The sequence below is a fragment of the Saccoglossus kowalevskii genome, chromosome 4, assembly GCF_978046115.1.
Source record: "Saccoglossus kowalevskii chromosome 4, keSacKowa6.1, whole genome shotgun sequence".
Classification (NCBI taxonomy): domain Eukaryota; kingdom Metazoa; phylum Hemichordata; class Enteropneusta; family Harrimaniidae; genus Saccoglossus; species Saccoglossus kowalevskii.
Window position 1 is genome coordinate 10664365 of NC_140644.1, and position 22683 is coordinate 10687047.

At 34.2% G+C, this 22683-nt stretch overlaps 2 protein-coding genes across 6 annotated transcripts in view; one reads left to right on the plus strand and one right to left on the minus strand.

Annotated features, from left to right (window-relative positions):
• LOC102806884 (uncharacterized) overlaps positions 1-8088 on the minus strand; it is a 28927-nt gene extending 20839 nt beyond the window's left edge. For all 3 annotated transcript variants that reach the window (XM_085497754.1, XM_085497755.1, XM_085497753.1), the window contains exons 1-9: positions 7749-8088; positions 7399-7482; positions 4952-5002; positions 4270-4316; positions 3533-3605; positions 2764-2845; positions 2101-2245; positions 1368-1431; positions 763-895 (exon numbers count right to left, since the gene is read on the minus strand). In XM_085497754.1, coding sequence (XP_085353880.1) covers positions 763-895; positions 1368-1431; positions 2101-2245; positions 2764-2845; positions 3533-3605; positions 4270-4316; positions 4952-5002; positions 7399-7482; positions 7749-7871 — 802 coding nt within the window. In that variant the 5' untranslated portion in view covers positions 7872-8088. The remainder of the gene's footprint in view (positions 1-762; positions 896-1367; positions 1432-2100; positions 2246-2763; positions 2846-3532; positions 3606-4269; positions 4317-4951; positions 5003-7398; positions 7483-7748) is intronic.
• Positions 8089-8613: 525 nt separating this feature from the next.
• Positions 8614-22683, plus strand: part of LOC100379077 (uncharacterized) — a 34734-nt gene continuing 20664 nt past the window's right edge. The window contains exons 1-14 of one of the 3 annotated variants that reach the window (XM_085497756.1): positions 8614-8681; positions 13322-13366; positions 13714-13752; positions 14328-14389; positions 14616-14679; positions 15355-15481; positions 15782-15810; positions 16195-16230; positions 17149-17298; positions 18101-18157; positions 18311-18450; positions 18938-19088; positions 19782-19808; positions 21347-21403. In XM_085497756.1, coding sequence (XP_085353882.1) covers positions 13364-13366; positions 13714-13752; positions 14328-14389; positions 14616-14679; positions 15355-15481; positions 15782-15810; positions 16195-16230; positions 17149-17298; positions 18101-18157; positions 18311-18450; positions 18938-19088; positions 19782-19808; positions 21347-21403 — 942 coding nt within the window. In that variant the 5' untranslated portion in view covers positions 8614-8681; positions 13322-13363. The remainder of the gene's footprint in view (positions 8682-13321; positions 13367-13713; positions 13753-14327; positions 14390-14615; positions 14680-15354; positions 15482-15781; positions 15811-16194; positions 16231-17148; positions 17299-18100; positions 18158-18310; positions 18451-18937; positions 19089-19781; positions 19809-21346; positions 21404-22683) is intronic. The other 2 variants (XM_085497757.1, XM_085497758.1) reach the window with 2 other exon arrangements.

Here is a 22683-nt window from a genome sequence, read left to right on the forward strand (position 1 = left end):
GACACCCGAGAAACACCGTGTCACGGTGCATTCGTGCTTCAGTACACCGAAGAAATACATACATATTGTTGCGGACGACTATTGTAGACTGTGTTCGTGTAGTCTTCGAGTTTGTGGACAGTTAAAGTCGTGTGTGAATTTATTCAAGCCAGGAAAAGCAGGAGGGATAACTTATGGAAATCGTCTTTCCAATTTGATCCAGTGCGACGTTGTGAAAGGAGCGACTCTGTCGTCTCATCTATGTCTAGTTTGTAAGAGAAAGATTGATAGCACAGAAAAATCCGCCAATAATGTAAAACAGTGGCGTGAAATTGTCAGTCATTCTAATATCTCCCAACCTGTAAACGAAAGGGTTAAGCGTGCTGCCTTGAAATCGCCTGCCTAAACTAAAATGGCGCGTGTCACGTGACTTTGTTTACTAAAGATAGCGTGGGCGTTTGATTGACACTCAACTCATTAGTATTCCACCAATCACAGCTACATCTACTTTCTGGATGTGCGCAGTCAAATTGTATAGGAGACAAGCTGGAGTCTCGTGTGGCGATAGCGATAACACCGGGACGAATGGTCTGGGGTAGCAACGACAATGATGAATATTAAATTCCTTTCATGCAAGCAATGGATGCAGATACAAATATAAAATCTTGAAAAACATTCAGTAGAAATTTTAGGCGTCCTCACTAAATTGTTACTAGACGCACAAGAATATCAAAATATTTCATAGTGCACTACAACTTTGGGACGAGTTGAGGGATTAAATACCTCTCCTGGCATCCATCCATATATCCAATTCTACATTCCTGTAAATCTCAGGATCTAATGCTTTGGCAACTTTGTAAGGAAATGCTGGTTTTCTTTGTTGAACTTCTGTTGACAGTCTTCTTTCATCAGTCTCCTTCTCAGATAAGGCAAAAAATATACCATTATTATTAGATACATAACACAAAATGAAGGGTAATGGGAAATTGAAATGAAATTCTACTAAATCAATCAATCATCATTTATTTAATTAGTAGTGTATGTGTGTATGTACTTACATAAATGTCTATGGTCAAAATTCCTAATAATCAAACTTAAAATAAAAGTAATTTTTGGTTTATGCGAGATGTGCTCATAAAACAAACTCAGAATATATATTTAGAGTAAGAACAATAATTCATAGATAACTATTTTTCAAGAAATATGAAAGGCAAAAACAATGATCTGCCATAATTTTACATGTATTGAATGGAATCATAGTAGGTCTAAAAAACAAGTCCAGATGAACAGAGTCCAACATTTTTCCTATTTCGATAAGTATTCGGAGGTTGACGTCTTATAATGGCGAGGGTAACAATGTACTATATGGTTTTTATAAAAATACTTACACAAACCTTGTCTCCATCTTTACTTTTTTCTGATTCCGTGGAGGTTTCCAATTCACTTGTACCACTATTTGAAAAAAATATTCATATAATTATGATTCCAAATGTTTTGCTCATATCTTATCACATGAATAATATACTAATTCAGCGCTCTATCAATACATTAAGATGAAATAGCACCACTAGCCTTAGCATGGAAACACTTTTCCGAATTGATGAATATTTTGAGTAGGATCAATTTTTGAAACTGTAAACCAAACTTAGTTTACAACCACATTAATGATGAAGACAAGTACTTATGTTGTTCACTTGTGTTACTCAAAGATTGACAGCATTTTAACAAATCTAAACTGCCTTTCACCAGACTGAGCTAAATTTGACATTCTGATCATACATTACAAACCGCGCTTTTGAAAAACAAACTTTTTGAATTCAATAGGGTCCAAAATAGTATGCCCATAAAAAAAGTGTTACAGTAAACCATGTTCAATCAGATAATTGTAGGTAATTTGTAGTGCCAAGCCTGCTTGCCTGCCTGCTCCCAAATAAAATGCATTACCATGCATAGTAATCTTAGAAAAAATAACTCTCCCACTCCTTCACCAGTCTCCCAAGCTTACCATGCATCAATACAAAACATTGCCTGTTGACATCATTTTGCCTATTCATTTCAGCTTTCTTTGGAGGCTTTTCGTAAGCGATAAGTAATATGGATGAGAGAGCATTCGCTACTTACCCATCATGTCTACCAATATTTTCAACACCATCAATACTACAATCACTTTGTTTTCTTTTAGATTTGGATCTTAATAAATCAATAGCTTCTTGAACTTCCTTTTTCATTGTGAATACATCATTGTATAATAGACCATACACTATAGCTACAATATATAAATTAACACAAGTTCGACACATTACTAGCTAAAACATAACTAAATGCATTGTAAAAAATATTGTTCATACCAAGTTTTATTTTTTGCACATGTTACTGGGACAAAATGGTGTGCATTCATATTTTGATGCCTCGTTTTTACAAAAAAAAAACAGGTAATCAATGAGCACCATCAGAGTCTGAATTGGCAAACTCAGTTTTTAACACAAAAACAAAACAACCATTTGCCACAAATAAAAAACTGCCAATGTTGTCATATTTCAACAAATTGAAGACAAGGAAAAACTAAAACAGCCAGTCAGCCAAAAATCTTTTCACAAGTCCTACTGAATTTCTCCTAAAAAGTGTATCACCAATAATTGTACTTGTTATAAAATAAGATTTATTTTAACCACAGAAGCAACAGTTACTAAAAGAGCACATGTGGTATACATGATAGACTCGCAGTGCTTGGTACGAGTTGAATTCTTCATTGGAAACTGATCTTGTGCAGAAGGTTTTACTTACATTGGCAGATGCCTGCACATTCTTGAAATGATTTGGAGTAAATGCTATCATAGTGATTACCACCAGAGAAACACAGTAAAATCTGAAAATGAAGTTTTAAAGGATTTAATGCGACAGTTCATGAATAAAATCCTAATTCTCAGTTTCTGTTCGATTCAGCTGGAGAAATCACATGACTATACCAGCTTCAGGAGTTCAAAAATTTTGTTTTGTAGTGTATGTTACTTCCCACAAGACAATGCAAGATTCAGAGCCTGAGTGATTACACTTAACTGCTGGCAGTACAAGTGAATTCCATTGCTGGTTCAATTGTGCACAGTAACTGCAGTACCAGAAAACAGTTAATATTTGTTAGGCCATGGGGTAATTTGTTCCAAAAATTATTTGTAAAACATACAAGCTACCACAGGTTTTTCTAGAAAAAAAATGCAATTCAGCGGAGCCACCAAGTGGGGGGAGATGGGGTTCTCCCTACCAGGGTGTGAAGTTTTTAATAATTCTAAGTTAAAATGGAGCATTCTATGGCTTCCTTGGGGCCAAAATCTGGTCACATGTGATCTCTGGTCAATCAGAATTTTATGGTGGCCAGAGGATCTGCTCCACAGGGTAAGGGGTGCATGGCCATGGCATGAGTGATCTGAGCTACTAGTATATGCAAGATTCCTTTGCATAAAGTTAGTTATTACAGCAACTATTGGACAAAATAAGAAATCTTAACCCACATAACCATATTTCTAAAATAATATAAATATAAATTGAAGTTTCCTACCTTTTTTTCGAAACCATTGTCTGTGATAAGTGATGGAGATTTCCCAATTTGTTGATATATCAAAAAGTCTCGTCTGTAATGAATTTATAGTTTTAAAAATATTTGTCAAAGAAACCGGAGAACTGGTGTGCTGAGAGTATAGAAGCTATATTTAAAATTAATTCAAAAATACACACGAAATGCACGAATCACAGAGAACCACCCAAGGTACCTTTCCTCGAAAGTTTCACAGCTATTCAGTTTGTGGTTTTTAAGAAGAAGTCTTAAATGTCAAGTTGGCGACGGTGACAATCAGTGATACTATAAGCTCCGCTCGACTTCGTCGACAGTGGAGTTAAAAAAAGCGGAAAGGCTGAACATTGAATTTTCTTAAAACAAATTTGGTAATTTGAGAACTAACAAGGTTGTTACAGTGTACAAAGATTCATTAAAATAAGATTAATACTAAAGATGTTGGGAAAAGCTGAACAATTACAAATTACGTAAATTAGGTATTTAATATGCAGAGATTTTTACATAATATCTTGTCTGCACAATGGCAAAGACCATCTATGTACTAAATTTTATTGAAATGTGATGATCAGTACTTGAGACATCAGAAAAAGCTGATAATTTACTAATTGTGCAAATAAGGTTATTAATATACAGAATTTAACCTAAAACCAATCAGGTCTATGGATTGTCTTCACTAGCATCTCAGATTTACTTTCGACTTGAACTGTCAAAGCCTTTCTTACCTGTACATTAATGACATGGCACTGATTTCTATCTGTCCAGCCCATTCCTAAATATATAAATACAGATTTAGTGCATGTTTTTTCTAAATCAAGAACCATTGTATGTGAAAGTAAATAAATCATTGATATACATGTAATATATCAATACAAAAGGTATAAACTAGGTAGTTAAAGTTACTTGCAGTCTGATTTTGTGTAGATATCTGCAATCTGATTTAAAAAAAAATTGTCAATTACTGTCTGTTTTATAGACACAAGATATATAACCTGATGTGCTTGTCTGATAAAATGTCTGTGAGAAGTGTGAACTTGATTGGTCCAGGCAAGTTGAACATATGAATCCGGAACTGCATTTTTCAAAAACAAAATGCTTGCCAGTCAGCCTGATTCTGATTGGTCTAGGCATGTCCAAGATACAGGTTTTCGGACTGCATTCGATGGGAACTAATTAGCATGCAAATGCAACCCACCATATGTTTTGCCTGAACCAAAATTAGTCAAGTGTGTCAGAAAAATGGGTAGAACGACAATTTGCAACAAAACTATTATTGATAGGGTCATACTATACAGGTATAAGAAAATATGAATGACATCTTGCACATACGACAGTACTTTCCCATGTCAAGGACTCCTGTAACAATATAAGTGATAATACAACTTCAACATGCATTTCATAATTTACCTTTGGATTCCTGAGAGCATAGAGGTGATGATCAAATGGTCCTTCTACAAACTAAAAAGAATTGCATGCAAGGGTTATTTCCCAATGTTACCCAATGGTGAGGAGCTGAGCAGACATTTAAAAAAAAAAAAAAATCCATCCTTCAACACTTCGCACTAGTGACACACAAATTACACCATCTATTTACAAAATGTACACTACATACACTATAGGGTGAAAAACGCTGTTTCATAGTTTTTGTGATACTCTGTCTTGAGTTGTTGTATCACAATTATGAACAATGAAATGAAATAGCCTGCAAGTTTGCCGGAGAACCATGAGGTGTGTAAACAAGCAGCCTCTCAGCTGAGATAGGTCCACTCTTAGCAATGCACATTTCAATTAGAGAATTGAAGATATCACAAAATGAACAAATCAGAGAGGTCCACCTGAGGTGCCAAAATGTATAATATCAAAGCACTCTGACTATATCACTTTTTACCAAAAATCACAGAAATACTTATCAAAATTAATTGATTATATCATTATGAAATAAACAAATCTAAGTGAGGTCTACCCGAGGTACATATACACCAAGTATCAAAGCAATTGGGCTTGTAGTTTTCAAGAAGAAGTCGAAAAAGTAAAACATTGACACGGACGACAGACGCCGAGGACAATCACTCATAAGCTCCGCTCGACAAAGTTGACAGCGGAGCTAAAAAAAGTAGCAGACTTGCCTAACTGTATCTCCTAAGCAAATATTAACATGACAAGGCATGAAATGTCACAAGTGGTGTTCTCACTGGACGAAATAAGCAGTTGTCACAATGCCTTCTTTTTGAGAAGGTTGTTAAAATGTGTGTGTGAACACAGAATATGCCGTTGTGGTGTTGTCGTTTTTGACATCGTAATATTTGCACAACAAAAAAACTGTCAACACTGCCGTTTTTTAGACCCATTTATATTTCGACCATGTGTCAATGTATCTGGCCAAGATTTATAAACAGTAACTGCAAAGTGTTTTCACTGATCTTCAACTTTGTGACCCCGTATTTCAGTGATTGCTCTTTATTAATAATGGAATGCAATTTTTACAGTTTAAAGATATAATATACAACAACATTTCTAAACACTTTTTCAAGATTTTGTTTTCATACAAAATCAAACAAAAACCAGACACTGGTCCATTTCTGTCACTGATTCAGATCAAGGTCATGATGTCACTTAAAACCCTAGCATTATCATCTGACCTAATTATTTATTCTGAGCATGCTCAGTTGCTCTGTCAGTGCAGTAGGGTGAGGTAATTTTTGATGAAAATTTTGAAAAAGGCCCACATAGGATTTTCAGATCTGGAAAAAAAAAAAATAAGTGCAGTAAAGTAAAGTATGTGATCATATTGTATCTCAGCTTTCTGAAAACACATTGCCATAGTTACATGCTTAGTAACTGATGAAGAATGCTATATAACCACAATTAAACTCGCTATTTCCATCTGTTCCAACTTTAAAATACCCATAAAATAATTTTGGGTTTGTAGAATCCCACATAATGTTATGATATCACTATAACACTGACCTTTATATGTTCGGTTTTTACATTCAATTTCACGAATCTCACAGCGAACCGAAAATTGTCAATTATAATTTATAAGTAACACATTCATTAAAGGGTTGTACATGTATATCTCCTGGTTTTCTCATTTTAATTCTGAGCCTAATTTTATACTTCTCCAAACATGGGGTGCACATGGCCAGATAATACAACTTCAGTTGTATTATCACATACATTTTATTTGTATCATTTGACTTGCCAAGTCGTAACAAGTGCCATATACCAAATGCAACAATTACATTTTCTGTAAGATATCTGGGCCAGAAGTTATTGATTTGGTTGTTTTCATCATCTTAGTGTGTCACCAAGTTCAAATATGAGCTTCTTAATTAATAAAAATTTGATGTGAAGCATTCCACAAGATAGTTTGCAACAAACTTTTTTTACCTTTTACATTTTTGGTCTCTTCCTTTAAAGTTTATGTAACAAACTAACATTTGTTGCCACTGGGTCCAAGCGAACATTACTATTTGTATGTTTTATATACGTGTTTTAGCAGTTAGTGTAACCATTTTAATTCCTCTGAGGAATTTTAAGTGTTTCAATAAACTATAAACTAATGGTGCTGAGCATGTTTCGAAGCAGGTTTTGAGACCGCTTTGAATGACTAGGTTTTAGGTTGTCAAAATTAAATTACTAAAATTGGTCCATAACTCAATACTGCAGATTTTAACTACATTTAGTACATTTAGTCATACAACTTGAACCGACAACAGAATACCTACTTTGAATCAAATATTGCCTATTATGAACTATTTTTTACTGACCACAAAGGCACTGTAGGCCAGAGTTCATAATCAACAATTCAATTAAACAGCACAAATATTTAAAAAAAAAAAAAAATAACTAACTGGTTCAAATTTCTCTCTGTTTCGCTCCATGTAGTTAATACATGCTTCCCGAACTTCATTATGCAAAGCTTGGCAGTAAAAGACCTGCAAAACAAAACTTCAATAAAATAAAAAAATCCCGAAAAATAAGAATAAATTGATCATGCTGTGTCGTCCAATTTTGAAATTTTTATTGACAAATATAAAACATTGTATAAAAAAAAGTGTCAATTAAAAATAACTTTTCAACAGGTGCAACATTGCGGGAAGAAGATCGCACTTCACGTGGACATCAGCGTGGACCCTCCTCCAACGAATGTTTTTTTTTCCCCCGCACATAAATGTTCATATTGTTCATTGTGTTTACTTGCCTGTTCCGAAACCGCTCTAAACAAACAAGAACCATCCTTGGCTGTTGGCTTTCGCACTAGACCCAACGAGCTTAGGAAATCATCCATTGGGTCTCCGGTTCCACTTTTTCTTCCCCTTGACATTTTGTTTAGTTGGGCTACAAACTATTCCGCACAATTGCTGACGACACTCAAACTGCACGACGACATTAAAAAGGATTCTGAAGCAAAAAGTTGCCAGACCGTGACATAATAATAAAAGCTAAAAATATTATCGAACTCGATTCGAAAGAACAATGTAAAACATCTCCATCTTCGTCGCAGCTGAACGACGAAACTGCAACTTACTTAAAACATGTGGTTGTGTTTATGATTACATCACGTGTTGTTGTCAGGTCTGAAAAGAGTATTGTATTAGATGCTCTGTGATTGGCTGAAGAAAATACAGCTTCTGAATGCTCGCCGAATAATTACCGCGTAAAAAAGTTTTTGTTTATTCTAAGCATCTAATAGGTTAATCGATGATTCAAATCGTATGTGAATGTGGAATATTCATAACACCTGCAAAGACTGAGTTGTCTTTGGATACAGCAAAGTTTGTAAAGTGGTTAACTAATTTCAGCCAATCGATGTTGCTCATATAACCACTACAAATCTGGGCAAATCTATTTTTCTAAGGGGAGATTATAGTTTAAATACACGGACATCAGCAATGGAAATACATAATTTTAAAACTCAATAGTTTATCTAGCAATACAAATCTTACGTTATTACGTGTTTATAGCGCTCTATAATGGTGTAGTGCCACTATGCATCTGAAGACAAATGAAAACTATCTTATTTACAAAAATAACGCACCCCTGTTCCTGGTTCTGTCAAATAGCGAGAGCGAGACTAAAACGAGATCGCGATGAATCAAAATGGCGACGCTCAGGTGAAATAAAGTTGACATTGGTGAGTTCCTGCATATATATTTCTGTGACATAATTGTCTGTATTTTAAAGGTCTAATGAGTAGTGGAGTATCAACGACCTTCATTCGCATGAAAATAACTCATTTGAATTGATTAATTGATCCTGATTGACGATATAAGAAATGCTTTAATCCATAATACGGAAGTTGAGTTTTAATACGTTTAGTGACAATGATCAATACTGAGTGAATAGATGGTCTTGGTCCCACAGTAATATGTAACAGACAGTGTCTGGCGAGTGAGAGCAGCCGAGCTGTTTATTCGTCGATTGATTGTTTATTTATTTATTTACTCAGCCCATAGACCGGAAGTGCATCATTTTCAAACTCTTAGGGTACTAGTATATATTTATATTTATATATATATATATATATACACTCTTTTTATTACTCAGTCATAAAGTATACAGTTCATCTATGTTAAAAAATACATTGCAAATTTACGATAAAGGTCAAAATAGTGATACGATTAATAAATATAGATACTTACATAAAAAGTATATGTATATAGTTTTGATCAATATATTTAAAATACGTCATGCATTGTTAACTATCGGTAGCTAAGCATGTGCGCAAGACTAAAAATATATACTAGAATATACAATTTACAATTGTATATACAAAAAACGGTGACATACACGCTCTGTATGTGGCCTCTTAATAAGTGTTAAAGTATTGTCCGAATAGAAGATAATGTCCGTGGTCAATATAAGACCCAGTATTAATTCAACCGTTGGTAAAGTTGGTCCCTATGTAATATATATACATGTTATATATCGCCCTGGTCTCACAGAGGTGACATCAGACATTAGGTAGTCGGCTGCCTGCTCAACCAACGGCGTAGATCCTGCTATAATAAAACTTGGTGGACACATATGACCATCTTCCCCAGCCAAGGTTCATTTATTCGACATGACTTCACCACTACACCTTGGCAGAATACAGTCGAAGTTGGCCAGATTCTAACTCGGTCAGAACAGAAAAAATAGTCAAACTCTGCCAGTTATAATTGCCAAAGTATGAACACAGAGAGCCCAGGAACTATGATCAACTGTATGCAGTCTCTATTAGGGGGTATCGGCTGGTATCTAGTGTAGGGAATAGACAAGGGATGAAGGCTCCAGTAAGCTCATATTTTTAAACTGGAAAAAACAGACGAACAGAATGAAAAATAAAATCTATAAAAAATACCAGGTTGAAGAATATTAGTTGCTCTTTCAAATTTCGCCAAAGCCCTCCCTATATTTTACTTATATCTGAATAAATCAAGAAAACTACCCAAATTGACTCAATTTCTGAATAATTAACAGTTGGCCCGAACGCATGGCACAGTTGGAGGCGTGGTCTGTTCAGAATTTGTTAACAACCAATCATAATACTGGTTACGAACTACATCAAGGTTACAACTCTGTTAACCTAGCTCAACTTGTTTGTAACCAGTTTTGTGATTGGTTCAATAAATGTTTGTTTTGTAGATTTTGCCAAAGCATTCGACACGGTATGGAGAATACGGCTATTCTATAAGCTATTAAAATACTGTAAAATACTTTATTTTTGCTTGGAATTAATTTTTGCTATTTTTGCTGAAGGAATGTTTCAGTGAAAATATAATCCAGCGAATATAACATATTTACCAGTAAAACATTAATGGCAAGATTTACCAAATAATTAAAAACACTTATTCTTATTCAAACACAAAAGCTTGCATTAATATAAATGATTATATAACCAAAGAATTGGTAAAGTAGTAAAACAGGGATGTATAATTAGCCCAACTCTTTTCAACATTTTTATTATTGATTTAAAGCATGGTTTGGATAATGCCAATACTGAGTCATCTGACCACTACTGAATAATAACACTGTTAACTCTATTTTATATGCAGATGATTTAGCCTTCACTTCCACTACCCAGGCTGGTCTACAGACATCATTAAATAAACTAAATGAATATTGCAATAAGTGGAAAGTGATTGTAAACCTTTCAAAAACTTGAGTTCTTATCTTTGATTCATCAGCATTGAGAAAAAAATACCAATTCAGTTTTGGAAATGATAACATTCAAACAACAAACAACAGTTAGACATATCTAGGAAGCACAATAAAATTAAATGGGACAAAACATCAATTGAAAAAAATCAATATTGAATTTGCAAACAAATCTTACAAGTAAATAAAAAATCCTGTAACTTAGCATCAAGAGCAGAGGTGGGTCATTATCCATTACTGCTCAGTGCAAAAGTTCAAGCTATAAATTACTGCTTGCATATAAAGGAACTCCCAGATGATAATCTAACAGGCATACCTAGAACAAACACAACGCAACACAATACTATACAATACAAATGGCTAAATGCAATATATGTACATACATTATTGAAAGACAATTTACTAAACTTCGAAAAAAGCTATAAAAAAAAATCAAATTTTGAAATTATAATGCCAGTTTCTGTGAATGAAAATAGCAAACTGAGAACATATGCTAAATTTATTTTTACATATATTCTGTTATTATTTTAAAACTCTTTTGCTGTACTCATACTATGTAAATCCTTTTACATGGAGGCAATAAAGTTATTATTAGTAGTAGTAATATATTCAGATCCAGACAATCCTACATTTTGTTTATGACCAGTTCTCACATGTTATACCAATCTAAAACCCTGTTGCTTTGTTTTGATTAACTTTCACGTAGATGGGTATATAACTTTATTGTGTCTACAACGGTCACTGGAGTGTTGCCTACCAGATGCAGGTGTTAGGCCAATGTAAATATCTTGCGCCTGATGTAAGAGAATTGGTTCTGGCAGTTACTTGTTTGTTTTGGCTCATTTGTTTGATCCCAAACAGTGAGCATCAATTGGCTGCTCTTCCAAATCGTTTTGATTTAGCAGGCGGTGATTGACTTGGCAGCCGAGTAATATTCTGACACCCCCATAAATTCAGAGCTACTGAGCTCGCTTATTTTGCGGCTACTCTCGCTGTACTATTTATTATAAGAATGGCCGATATTCATGTTTGGTTGTCTTTTAAGGCACAATCCCTCAAAATCTGGTGAAGGAATGCTATTAGGTTTTAATTCCCAAATCAGCAGGATAATGCATGTTTCAGTTGGCAAAGACATTTTTATCATCGCTGTGTCTGTTCGACTTCAAATTATTATTACTATTTAGAAATTTCAAAACACTTAGTTTATACGTCTGAATTCGTAATTATTTTGTCTAAAAGAAAGTATTTGTTGGTATATCACTTATTTTTCTCACAAATATGTGTACTGATTTAAATAGGTAACATTCATGTTCATTTCAACTGTACATATCACGATTGGTGAGAAGACGCATGTTTTTAGCAGTCTCGTTTTGATGTAAAAAACAAACGCCCCTGAGTTTGAATGATGCTTGTGTGAAAACAATGTTTATTTCATGGTTCCTTTTTTCCAAAATTTGTTTAAGAATTATTAAAAGTATTGTTGTATACCTCCTTTGCAATTGTTGGTGGTCAAGTCACTGTATTTTTGTGAGCGTTTTTTATAGATACTACGGTATATCAAATATTATTTTTTTATTTTGAAGATATTCTAGTTGCCTAAAATGATGTAATTGCAGCGTTATAGCAACTTTCACAGTATTTTGGTTTGGTTGTGCCATTCAAAGTGTTTTTTTTTTTCATTGAAAATTAAATTCAAGCAAACCCTAATAACTCACAGTACTGATACTGGATAAGATGCTGGTCTTGTTCTAAAAAAAAGTATTACAGTAGTGGTAGTCAATGTTCTCATCATCAAAATCAACATCTTTGTTATATTTCTACGTGCATGTCTCAGGATCATCCACGAGTAAACGTTCTTGGAAACTAAAACAATGTTAATTGGTAAGCCACAGCAGTTATTAAAAAGCAAGACTGATTTGACTGAACTTACTGGTAGCATTGGAGGTACCAAACTATAATAGTGCATGGAATCTTGACAACTAGTTGAGAATTGATACTCATGTTGCCCCCCCTGTCTATACATGTATGTTCTTATTTTACCAACTACGTAGGATTTCATAGATCAGGAATTGTTTTTTGATTGAAAGGAAATTTGGAAATCCATGCCCATATTCAATCGTGATTGGATTATTGTCATAGCTTTTTTGTTTGGGATGTCATATTTCAAAATCTATTAGCTGGATCTATTATAGAGAGTAAAAAGCATGCACGCATTATTTCATAGAGCTACTCTGGCTACTGATAAAGTACATTGTTGTTTTTAACTTTCTTCTAATTGTGTTCAAGGCACTCAGATCAGATCACCACGTACATGTATTAATAATATTTTAATGCTTCAGTATGCCACAAACCCAATTTTGGGTTTATATACGCTTCTATTGAAGATGTGTTTCTACAATACGTTACCAGGGTTTTTCATCTATCTGCGAAATAAGTTGTGTTCTGTATAAATTAATTTACATTCCTTGTTCAGAATCTTCTTGATTTGACCCACATCTCAGAGTCTATCACATTAACCATATTTGTTCTGTTAGTATTGCATGTGATTACATAAATTACTGAGGTGGTCAAAACAAGTAATATTTTACTTCTTTAAATCTCACAATTACTGTAACTTGTTTTCTTTGTTTTCAGCATATCGTATTCCTTGTTAGATGGTAATCTACTATTGTTGCCATGGTAAGTTTCAGTTCTGTCCTACTTAAGTAACAAGTAACAATGACAAATATCAGTGGTGTTTGGCATTTAATTCATACAAGAACCAAATGCATGAATAGACAAGTTTCGAGTTTCATCGTTATCTCAAAAAATTTGGTCGTTCCAATTTCGTTTGTGTAAACATTAGATTGCTCATCAGAACGCACGGAATGAGGGAAACCAGTGAAATCAACCCCCATTCTCACACGGAAACTGACTGACTGACTATTATAGGAAAATGGGATAGAATTGTTTTTATTGTGAAAAAGAATGATTTTGCTTTCATTGTATCACATACAGTGTATGTTTCTTATTATGATTGATTGTAGGCTGAAAATTATTTAGAGGAAGCAATAGAGAAAGCAAAGGTAATTTATTTAAGGGTACAAGTGAATGTCATATTGGTAGTAATGTACTGCTCTGGTAATATTCATGGAATAAGCTCTTCTTGTATATTAGTGTGTCGTCTTGCTGTTGAAATAATGGTTATCAATAATCACATAATAAAGACATGCTATGTCCATTTAGTGGAAATCAAACCCCACTTTTCACCTCGCCTTGGCTTGAACTTCATTACTATTCAAATTTATAACATTCTTGTTTGTCAATTTTCATGACCTGTAACTTTCAATTGCATGATTAACATGAAAAAAATTGTGTCTGTCTCCACTAACATAATAACACAGACCATGTCGTAATTCCAAATTACAGTGCATTGTGGGATCATAGTTGTGTTAGGCTGCATGAGCTGGCATGCTTTGTGATTAGCAGAGTTTGATACGATCAAATTATCACACAATTTGCAACGATTTGGGATTACATTCCATGTAGGGTCTATGCAGGGCACTGCAGGTTAAAGAAATGTGTAAATGTACAATTTATGTGGTCCTATGTACAGTATTGTATCAACTGTTTTCAAAGTTATAATATTGTCTTATTATAGTACATTATTCAACTAGCCAGGGAAAGACCAGCTAAAAGGAAGAGTTCACCTTCAACCAAATGGTAAGAGTTTTACATTTTTATTATGTTATTTTATATTATGTGGGTAGTACTTTGAACCTATGGTTTGTTATTCAGTAGATTTATTATAACTTAGTACCAAAATATAGTTTTCCCAAATATATTTATCCTTACAACAAACTAGTTCCCTTTACCATTCCATCCCCTATCATTTGTCAGTATTCACTATGGAACCAATTTGTATAGAGATATATCTTTTGATTTGTAGGAAAACCCTTCGACAGAAGTTATATGACCTTTACGTGGAAGAATGTGGGAAACAAGATCATGAGGTAGTTTGATTTCATTGTTTTATTTGAGGCACTGAATTGCAATCGAATTGCACGCAAATCAAAAATTGCTTTTACTGTATACTGTGTATTGGATCATTTAATTGGCCATGCACCTCTGTACTGTTGGTAATTTCATGTATTACTAATAGAGCAAATAACATATTTATTTTTCTCATACATGTATCCCTGTGAGTACTCCACTACGTCTTCACTGAATTCAGATTTAGAATACCTGTCTGTTTGGATTACACAATTACGCTGTATATTGGTAGAAGGCGTCAAATTTAATAGCATAATTATCTGTATGGATGGTAATACCATTGATGTAAACATTTAGGGGGTTACTCACACTGGGAGAGCAGTGAATGTGGTAATAAATAAATAAAAAATCAATCATATAATTAATTAATAAAATACTATAGTTCCTGACATTGTATTTACGTTACTTGTACATTTATGTCTTGAGTAGTAGGGTGGCTATAATACCGTTTTGTCTCTATTAAAAATGCATCTCAAATAAAAACACAATCACATAAACACAAAATTGTATTCAGTGTATGCTAAATCATTAAAATAAGACTTAGGACATAAACGTACATCTTTCATTTACATGTACACTACTAATAAAGCAGTATGCAAATTGATTATAATGAAATAATTCAACTCTAATTTCAGAGACTTATACGGAATGTACATCTACTAGATAAGTTAGTAGCGAGAGAAAAATTGACATGTCTTGTTGTTAATTTGTATCCTGACAATGAAGGGTATTCATTAATGCTAAAGGGTAAGAATGGTTCTGGTAAGTACACCAATTTATTCGTTCTCTTTGTGTTTTCGCTGCTTGATTATCTCAGTTATTTCGTTTTTTATTCTGCCCAAGCTACGCTTATTCATTAACGATTACATATTCATTATTGCAATAACAATTAAGGAGTTATTTTTCTAAATTCTTGATAAATTACACATTTTCACATTCAATTTAGCAAAACACAGACTTTCGACTTATTCCATTCAACTGTAAATCAAAGTTATTTTGACAACAACCACAATGCACCTGAACTATGCACTATACACCTTTTTTGTTTTTTGCTGATTTCAGATTCAGAAACAATTCGACTTCCATATGAGGTAAGGAGTCATCATTTATTAATAATCCTCTTGTCTCACATATTGACTAAACCCCCCCCCCCCCCAATTGATACATCCTGACCAATGGGTCACATGACCAAAGTGATATCATGTGCCTTTGCATACCAATTGACAGTCAGTTTTTAGCTGTCAACTTCATAAGGGGAGCTACATGTACTGGTAATAATATTACAGATTGGATTGACTTTCTTTAATTCTCTAATTGAAATGTTCATTGCTTATATCAAAGCTATCTCAGCCAAGAGGCTGCTTGTTTTTTATTCAATTCTCAAACTAACTGTGAAACTGATGCACACATAATGCTTTTCTTGTCACTTTGTTATTTGATTCACTAACTGATGTTTTTCCTTTTTTTATCGATAGGAATCTGAATTGTTGGATTACTTGGATTCTGAACAGGTAAGTGAACAGTTGTGTTGCTGTAATTTATTCTGACATCTAAATGAGTCTGTATGAGGGATGTGAATGAACAAAAGGTTTGATTGTTTAAAAAAATATGAGAGCTCTATTCCATTGTGCATTTAGTTGACAGGTGTAGTAACTGAACATTTAGCCCACCAACCTATAAAAAAGTTGTTAATCAAAAAATATGAACGTATAAATCACAAACTAGACACCGTAAGAGGTACTGATATAAAGCCAGCCACATAGCAATCTGTCCTCCTATATTGGCCATTTTATTGTGAATAAACAATATGATATATTAACCTGGGCATGGAACATTAGTTAGTGGTCACCTTGCTTCAAGGTGGTTGTTGGTTTGATCTTCCAGGTGACTGTTTACAGTATATTTTGCCTGTACCACCACAATACACGGCATTAGTTTAGGAGGATGTGCTAAGAGCAGTCATTGGGCTCTTTGACTGTTGGTCTATAAAGTAAATAAATAATTACACATTGATTGCTACCTGCATTTACTGCGAAAATATTTGCTGCTTAACACTGTTTTACTCAAATTAGAAGTACCCGGTAGCAGTCATGAATGATCATATGTTGTGTTCCACCTTTAGTGTTTTTACATGCTTTGGTCTCACAATACAGTGAATATATCATTGACTTATACAAAAATCTATTTACTTTTGTATTAAATAAACTAAATTTAAATAATTGTATTTGTGGCACATGTATAAAATATTTTGATTTGTTTTTGTTTTCACATTAACACATTGATTGTTTTACAGCCAATCTGCCTGAAAGTATAAATGAGACAAATTAAGATTTCCTATACCGGTATATTGTAGAGCTTTGTAAAAATTGTTTTGGTTGACTTTGTATTAAGCAGATTAGTTTTTATCTGTATTTCTATTTCTTTAAAAGCTTCCTCCGATATTGGTTGATTTACTGGAAAGATCACAGGCCAGCATATTTTATGATGGATGTGTGATAGCAGAAGTTAGAGATTACAGACAGTCATCCAATGGAATGTTTTATGACAGTCATCATGTTTTACTGAGACCTACATCACAGGTATAATGTATTTATTGTTCAAAGTATCCAGTGACAGTTATCTTGTTTTACTGGATCCTACTGCATAGGTATCTCAATTATGGATACTCCAGTGATCATCGCCATGTTTTTACTGTGGCCAACAGCTTAAGGTAGAAGCCTACTCATAAAATAAAATACCCAGAATTTATTCATTTTGCAACAAACTGTACTACAAGGCAATATAGGGATATTGACTTAAAAAAGTTGGGGGTCACCAGCCTTATTTTTGAGATAATGATGGTTTTATTTTAGTGGAAAGTCACCATTTTGACACTATTATAACACTTTTACCACAGGTTCCTGTGGCAGAGATATTATGCAATATCTCAAAAACTAGCCTGACATAGGCTGAAAAAATTATATATTGTTAATGATGGTGTACTTTTTGTTGTTCTGAATTATTTTGAAAATCTGGGTTTTAAAAAGTGTCAAAAATGCAATTTTTCTTTAACATTGTGTTCTATGGAATTGTTTTAAAAATAGCAATTTTCAAGAAATAGTAAGACACGTTTCTCAAAAAACTTAACTGTAACACAAAATAATGCTATTTCATTGTACCATGAGACATTAGCTTCATGATTGTACATAATAAGCTAATGAACATTGTCATGCGACTTAAGACCAATTTTGTCAAAAATTGTTAGTAGGCTTCTACTTTAAGTACAATGTATTTATTGGTCAAAGTATCCAGTGACAGTCACTATGTTTTACTAAGAATCACTGCACATGCATGTCAATTATAGATAAACCAGTAACATTTTGTAATGGATATTATTTACAGACATTGCTATGTGATGTTAATGCCATAACAAGTGATGATAGCAAACACTGGACACAGGTAAATTTAAACTTAGTAGAAATAATTGTACCTTGTATCAAGGTTGTCATTTCCCCCTCCTGTCTCAGCCGTATAATTGGCTTCTGTTACATCGTATTAAATCATTTTCTTTGCCAGTGTACTCCAGTTCAAAAATTTTGCATTGTGTTACAGGAAGATAAATTATTATTGGAGAGTAAGTTGCTAATAGCAACCCAAGATCCGCTGTGTTTAGATCCATCCACTAGTGTGTTTTGTGTGGCAAACCATATTCATTATCAGAAAAAAAAATTCAACACAAAACCCTTGAAACGGTAAGTACACTACAACCTACAGATTTCAAATTTTCTATTCCTCATTATAGTACATGGTTGCCTTTATTGGAATGTTGTCAGTGAAAAAAAGTGATTGATAGAATCAGCTGACTGGCTGACTATTTTTTTAGACTATGAAGAGTACAATAAGACCATGTCCTTTCTGTCATACATGTATCTGACATTTGGGTAAAGGGACTTCTTAGTTTTTGATATCCATTTGTTCAGTCTTATGATGTTGTATTTGCTCCATAGCATCATAGACCTTAAACAGAGTATCTATGACTATATATAGCAGTGTATTTTGCATTATATAAAATCCCCAATCTAGAAAACTACTTATTAATTTTTGCTTCTAGGAATTTATGGCATTTCTGAAGTTGAAATTCATGAAAGTTACTGACACTCAATGTTGTATGACCTCAGAAACTTTTTACTGCTGACAATTTTTATGATTTTCACCAACTCTTGTCTAATATTGTAACAGATGCGTAAAGAGGTACACACAAACAAGCAAAAACAGAACTTCCACAATGAAGACCTATCCAGCTCCCACAAATCTATTTCTCCATGATTTTCTTGCGAAGAGGAGAAGTAAACGGCCGACTCCAGTCATAGATTTAAAAGTTGCAAAACCAGTGAGTAAATGTTTTGTTTACTTGACTTGCTAATTATTCAGCAGTGTTGAAGTGTTGTTTTTTTTATTCCTATACTGTAACACAACTGTTGACTTTGTCCATGTGTGTATGCCCAACATCAAGGAGATGGATGATGCTGAAGTTGGTTTCAGATTCAGATTTGTATTCATTTGTAAATGATACTAGTGCTATATTCAATCTTTTGAGCGCAATTACTACTCCAGTCCAGATTTTGGAGCAACATGTTGTCTGAATCTGAATCCGTATCCGTGGCCAACTTCAACATCATAGGTTACTGTGCTTAGCTATGAGACTCACTGCATTTGAGTGAGGCCGAGAGGTCAACGACCCTGGCAATGTACTCCCTTCCATACACCCTGTACCTGTCCACCAGATCCCTGCTGCTTCAAGACATTCAAAATGCAAAAAAAAATGGATATAATCTTTCAGAAAATTTTGTATCTTTATTACAAGCAACAAATAAAACATGTTTTTCCATATACAACTCTACATACAAAGAAAGTATCATGTCCTTCAGCAGCAATTTGTAAGCATTTGTCTACATAATGTTTTTCATCGTTTGGCGATGTATCCTGAGATGTAGCTGCATGTCTACCTCCCATGCACACACACACATGCAGGAAATGAACTAACAAAGTCTGCTTTCAATTCTTTCAATGCTGTCGTAATCAGGATTCCAATGAGGATGAGAATGATATGGTAATTAAACTCATCGTTCCTAGCTATCTACTACTATGCAATGTATTGTCACCTCAACTTATTAACATTTTGTTGATGTACAAATCTGTATATATCCCATAATTCTTTGAAAGACACGAGACGTGATTGTCCAAAAAATATAACAAAAATACATTACCTTATGATTGTGAAAGAGACAAGTTTCTTGGTTGCTATGGTTACTTAGCATGCTAATACAACATATAGAGGCATGGGGTGTGATTTTGTAACCAGTCATTCATTAATCTCAAAGTTGTCTTCTAATGTTAGTACGGATTTTATAAATTATTGTCTTGCTTTGTCCCATTGTGTGTGTATGAATGAAAAAATAAGTCTTTGATATTTCAGTTAGTAAACTTTCAAAACAAGACATAGATGCCTAGAATAAAAATCAACACATTCAGTACAAAACTGAAGCTGTTATAGTAATATATATATCCTGAGAACATACTGCCTACTTTCCAGGCAAGCGGGATTCATGGTTAGGAATGTGACATCTAAAAGTAAAAAGGAATGTACACGTGACCGTGTAGTTTGGTGTTCCCGTTCTCAGTGTACGTAAACATCACAGCATCCTTGTCATAATGAGTAGCTTATTTACTGCAGGATAACTATAACCCTACCTTCTTTCTAGGCCTGTTGATCTGCATACTAATAAATGGAAAAAATAAATGTTGAGCCCTCCTCCTCAGTCACATGCACGGTAGCTAGGCAACCAGAAAAACTAAAACTTGTCTATTACATAATACTATGTGACATTATGGCTACTGTCTGAAATGTCGACCACGATCTCGTTGAATTCAGTGATCAGTTGTCATTGCTTGGCAACCAAACCTGCCAGTACTTAACTTTCAGAAAACATATAACATCATATTGTAATGTTCTGTATTCACCCTTTACTAGCTCTTTTTTTCACAGCATGTATACTTCATCATATGAAATATGATCTGTGCATGCCAGCAGCATGCATCTTTTATTATCTGCAGAGTAAATGTAATTTTTAACTCGCATGTTTTTGCTTGGTAAATGTCAATTTATATTAATGTCTATCGTGGAGAGAGACAGAACTGGAATGAAGTTAACAAACCTTAAACTGCATGAGAGGCAGGTCAAAGTTCACACGGATGAGAAAGCACTATTCTCAAAAACCTCAGCAATGGACGCGGCTAACACACTTGACATGTTTCTGTGGTGGGAAGTTTGATGTTTAAAGTTAAAATTTATTTTGATTTACCAAATTAGTTTTTGAATTATCAACCAAAGTTGTATGTATGACTTTTCTGCAATTTTCAATTAAAAATTGTCGCCAGAATAGGGATCAAGATGAGAGGAAATCACGTTTATTGAATCTATGAAGCAAGTTCTGGTCCCCTTATTTGATGGAACTGTCAGCTTAGCAATATATCTCGAATTTGTAGCGCTTTAAAGTTATCCGCGTTTTCGCAAATTTGCAGTGTTGATAATACCGTACTGATGGTTTGTTGTGAGTTTAATAACAGTTTTCATTGTTTGGTTTTCAGTGTGTGGATATGTGGAAACAAAGAGCAGTTAATTTGAATCCACCACAAAGCATAGATGTAAGTTTCCAAACACTGAGTACTGTAAACCGTTTTTATTTCGTGAGTCAATTTTTTGATGATTTAGCCAGTCAGTGAAAATTCCCAAATTTTGTAACAACCGACGGTGGTCGCTGCATCGTAAAATGTTTGATATTGGTCCCATTGTATGTTTTAACAAAATGTGAACGTTTGTGTATGACCACCACCCAAAATGTTTTCTCCATGAATGCGAATAAATTGTCAAATCACGAATATTCATACCAGTGAATATTAAACGGTTTACAGATTTTTACTCTACTATTAATCCACATTTCATTTAAAGCATCTTTTATTTTTGTTTTGTTTTCCTTCTTGACATGTTTCACGCATGGAAATCGCACATTATTAACTGTCATACTAAAACAGACAGTAGCCATCGTGGCGTTACATGTTACATTTCGGCTCATCGATGCCGAATTGTTCTTTGTCTTCTGTGTCATCTGATATTATAGTTCTCTTGAAGGAGAAAACATTTTTTGTGTAACTTTGCAGTTTGATTATGGATATGTATGTCAGTACGTAAAATTGAATTAAGTTCAATGGCCTTCTGGGCAAACAAATTCACTATCAAAAACATTCTAAATAATTTTCCTTATCAGCAAATGGCATGTTTAGCAAACAGGAAAATGTGTCAGCAGGAAAATCTCAAAGTAGGGGGGTGTGAGAAGTAATGACGAGCACAGTATGCATACTTTAGAATGCAAACATTAAACAATTTGTTTTGCCGTATTATTAGTCCCCGTTCGGACAAGGTCCGAAAATGGGGACTTATAATTCGGTCTCCGTCAGTCCGTGCGTCCGTCCGGAGTCATATCTCAGAATCCCTTGGACCGACTCTGTTCATTCTTTGCATGTGCTTAGTACTTTGTGTGGGACATATGCACATGCAGTGTTTTAGCGATTCGATTCAAAATGGCCGACTGGCAGCCATCTTGTTTTTTGAAAATGTTTTATTTTGGACATGCTTTGCTCGTTTTCATTCAAACTTGGTACATAGATTATACATGTTAGGATACATGTCCATGACGATTTATTTCACAATTGGATCAAAGATGGCCGACTGGCAGTCATCTTGTTTTTTGAAAATGTTGTATTTTGGACATACTTTGTCAGTTTTCACTCAAATTTAGTACATAGATCATACATGTTAGGATACATGTCCCCGACCGTTCGTGAGTTCCTGAATCTGTCCGTCCGTCCTTCCGTGCGTCAGTCTCTCCAGAGTCATAATTCAGAATCCTGTGGACCAATTCCGTTCA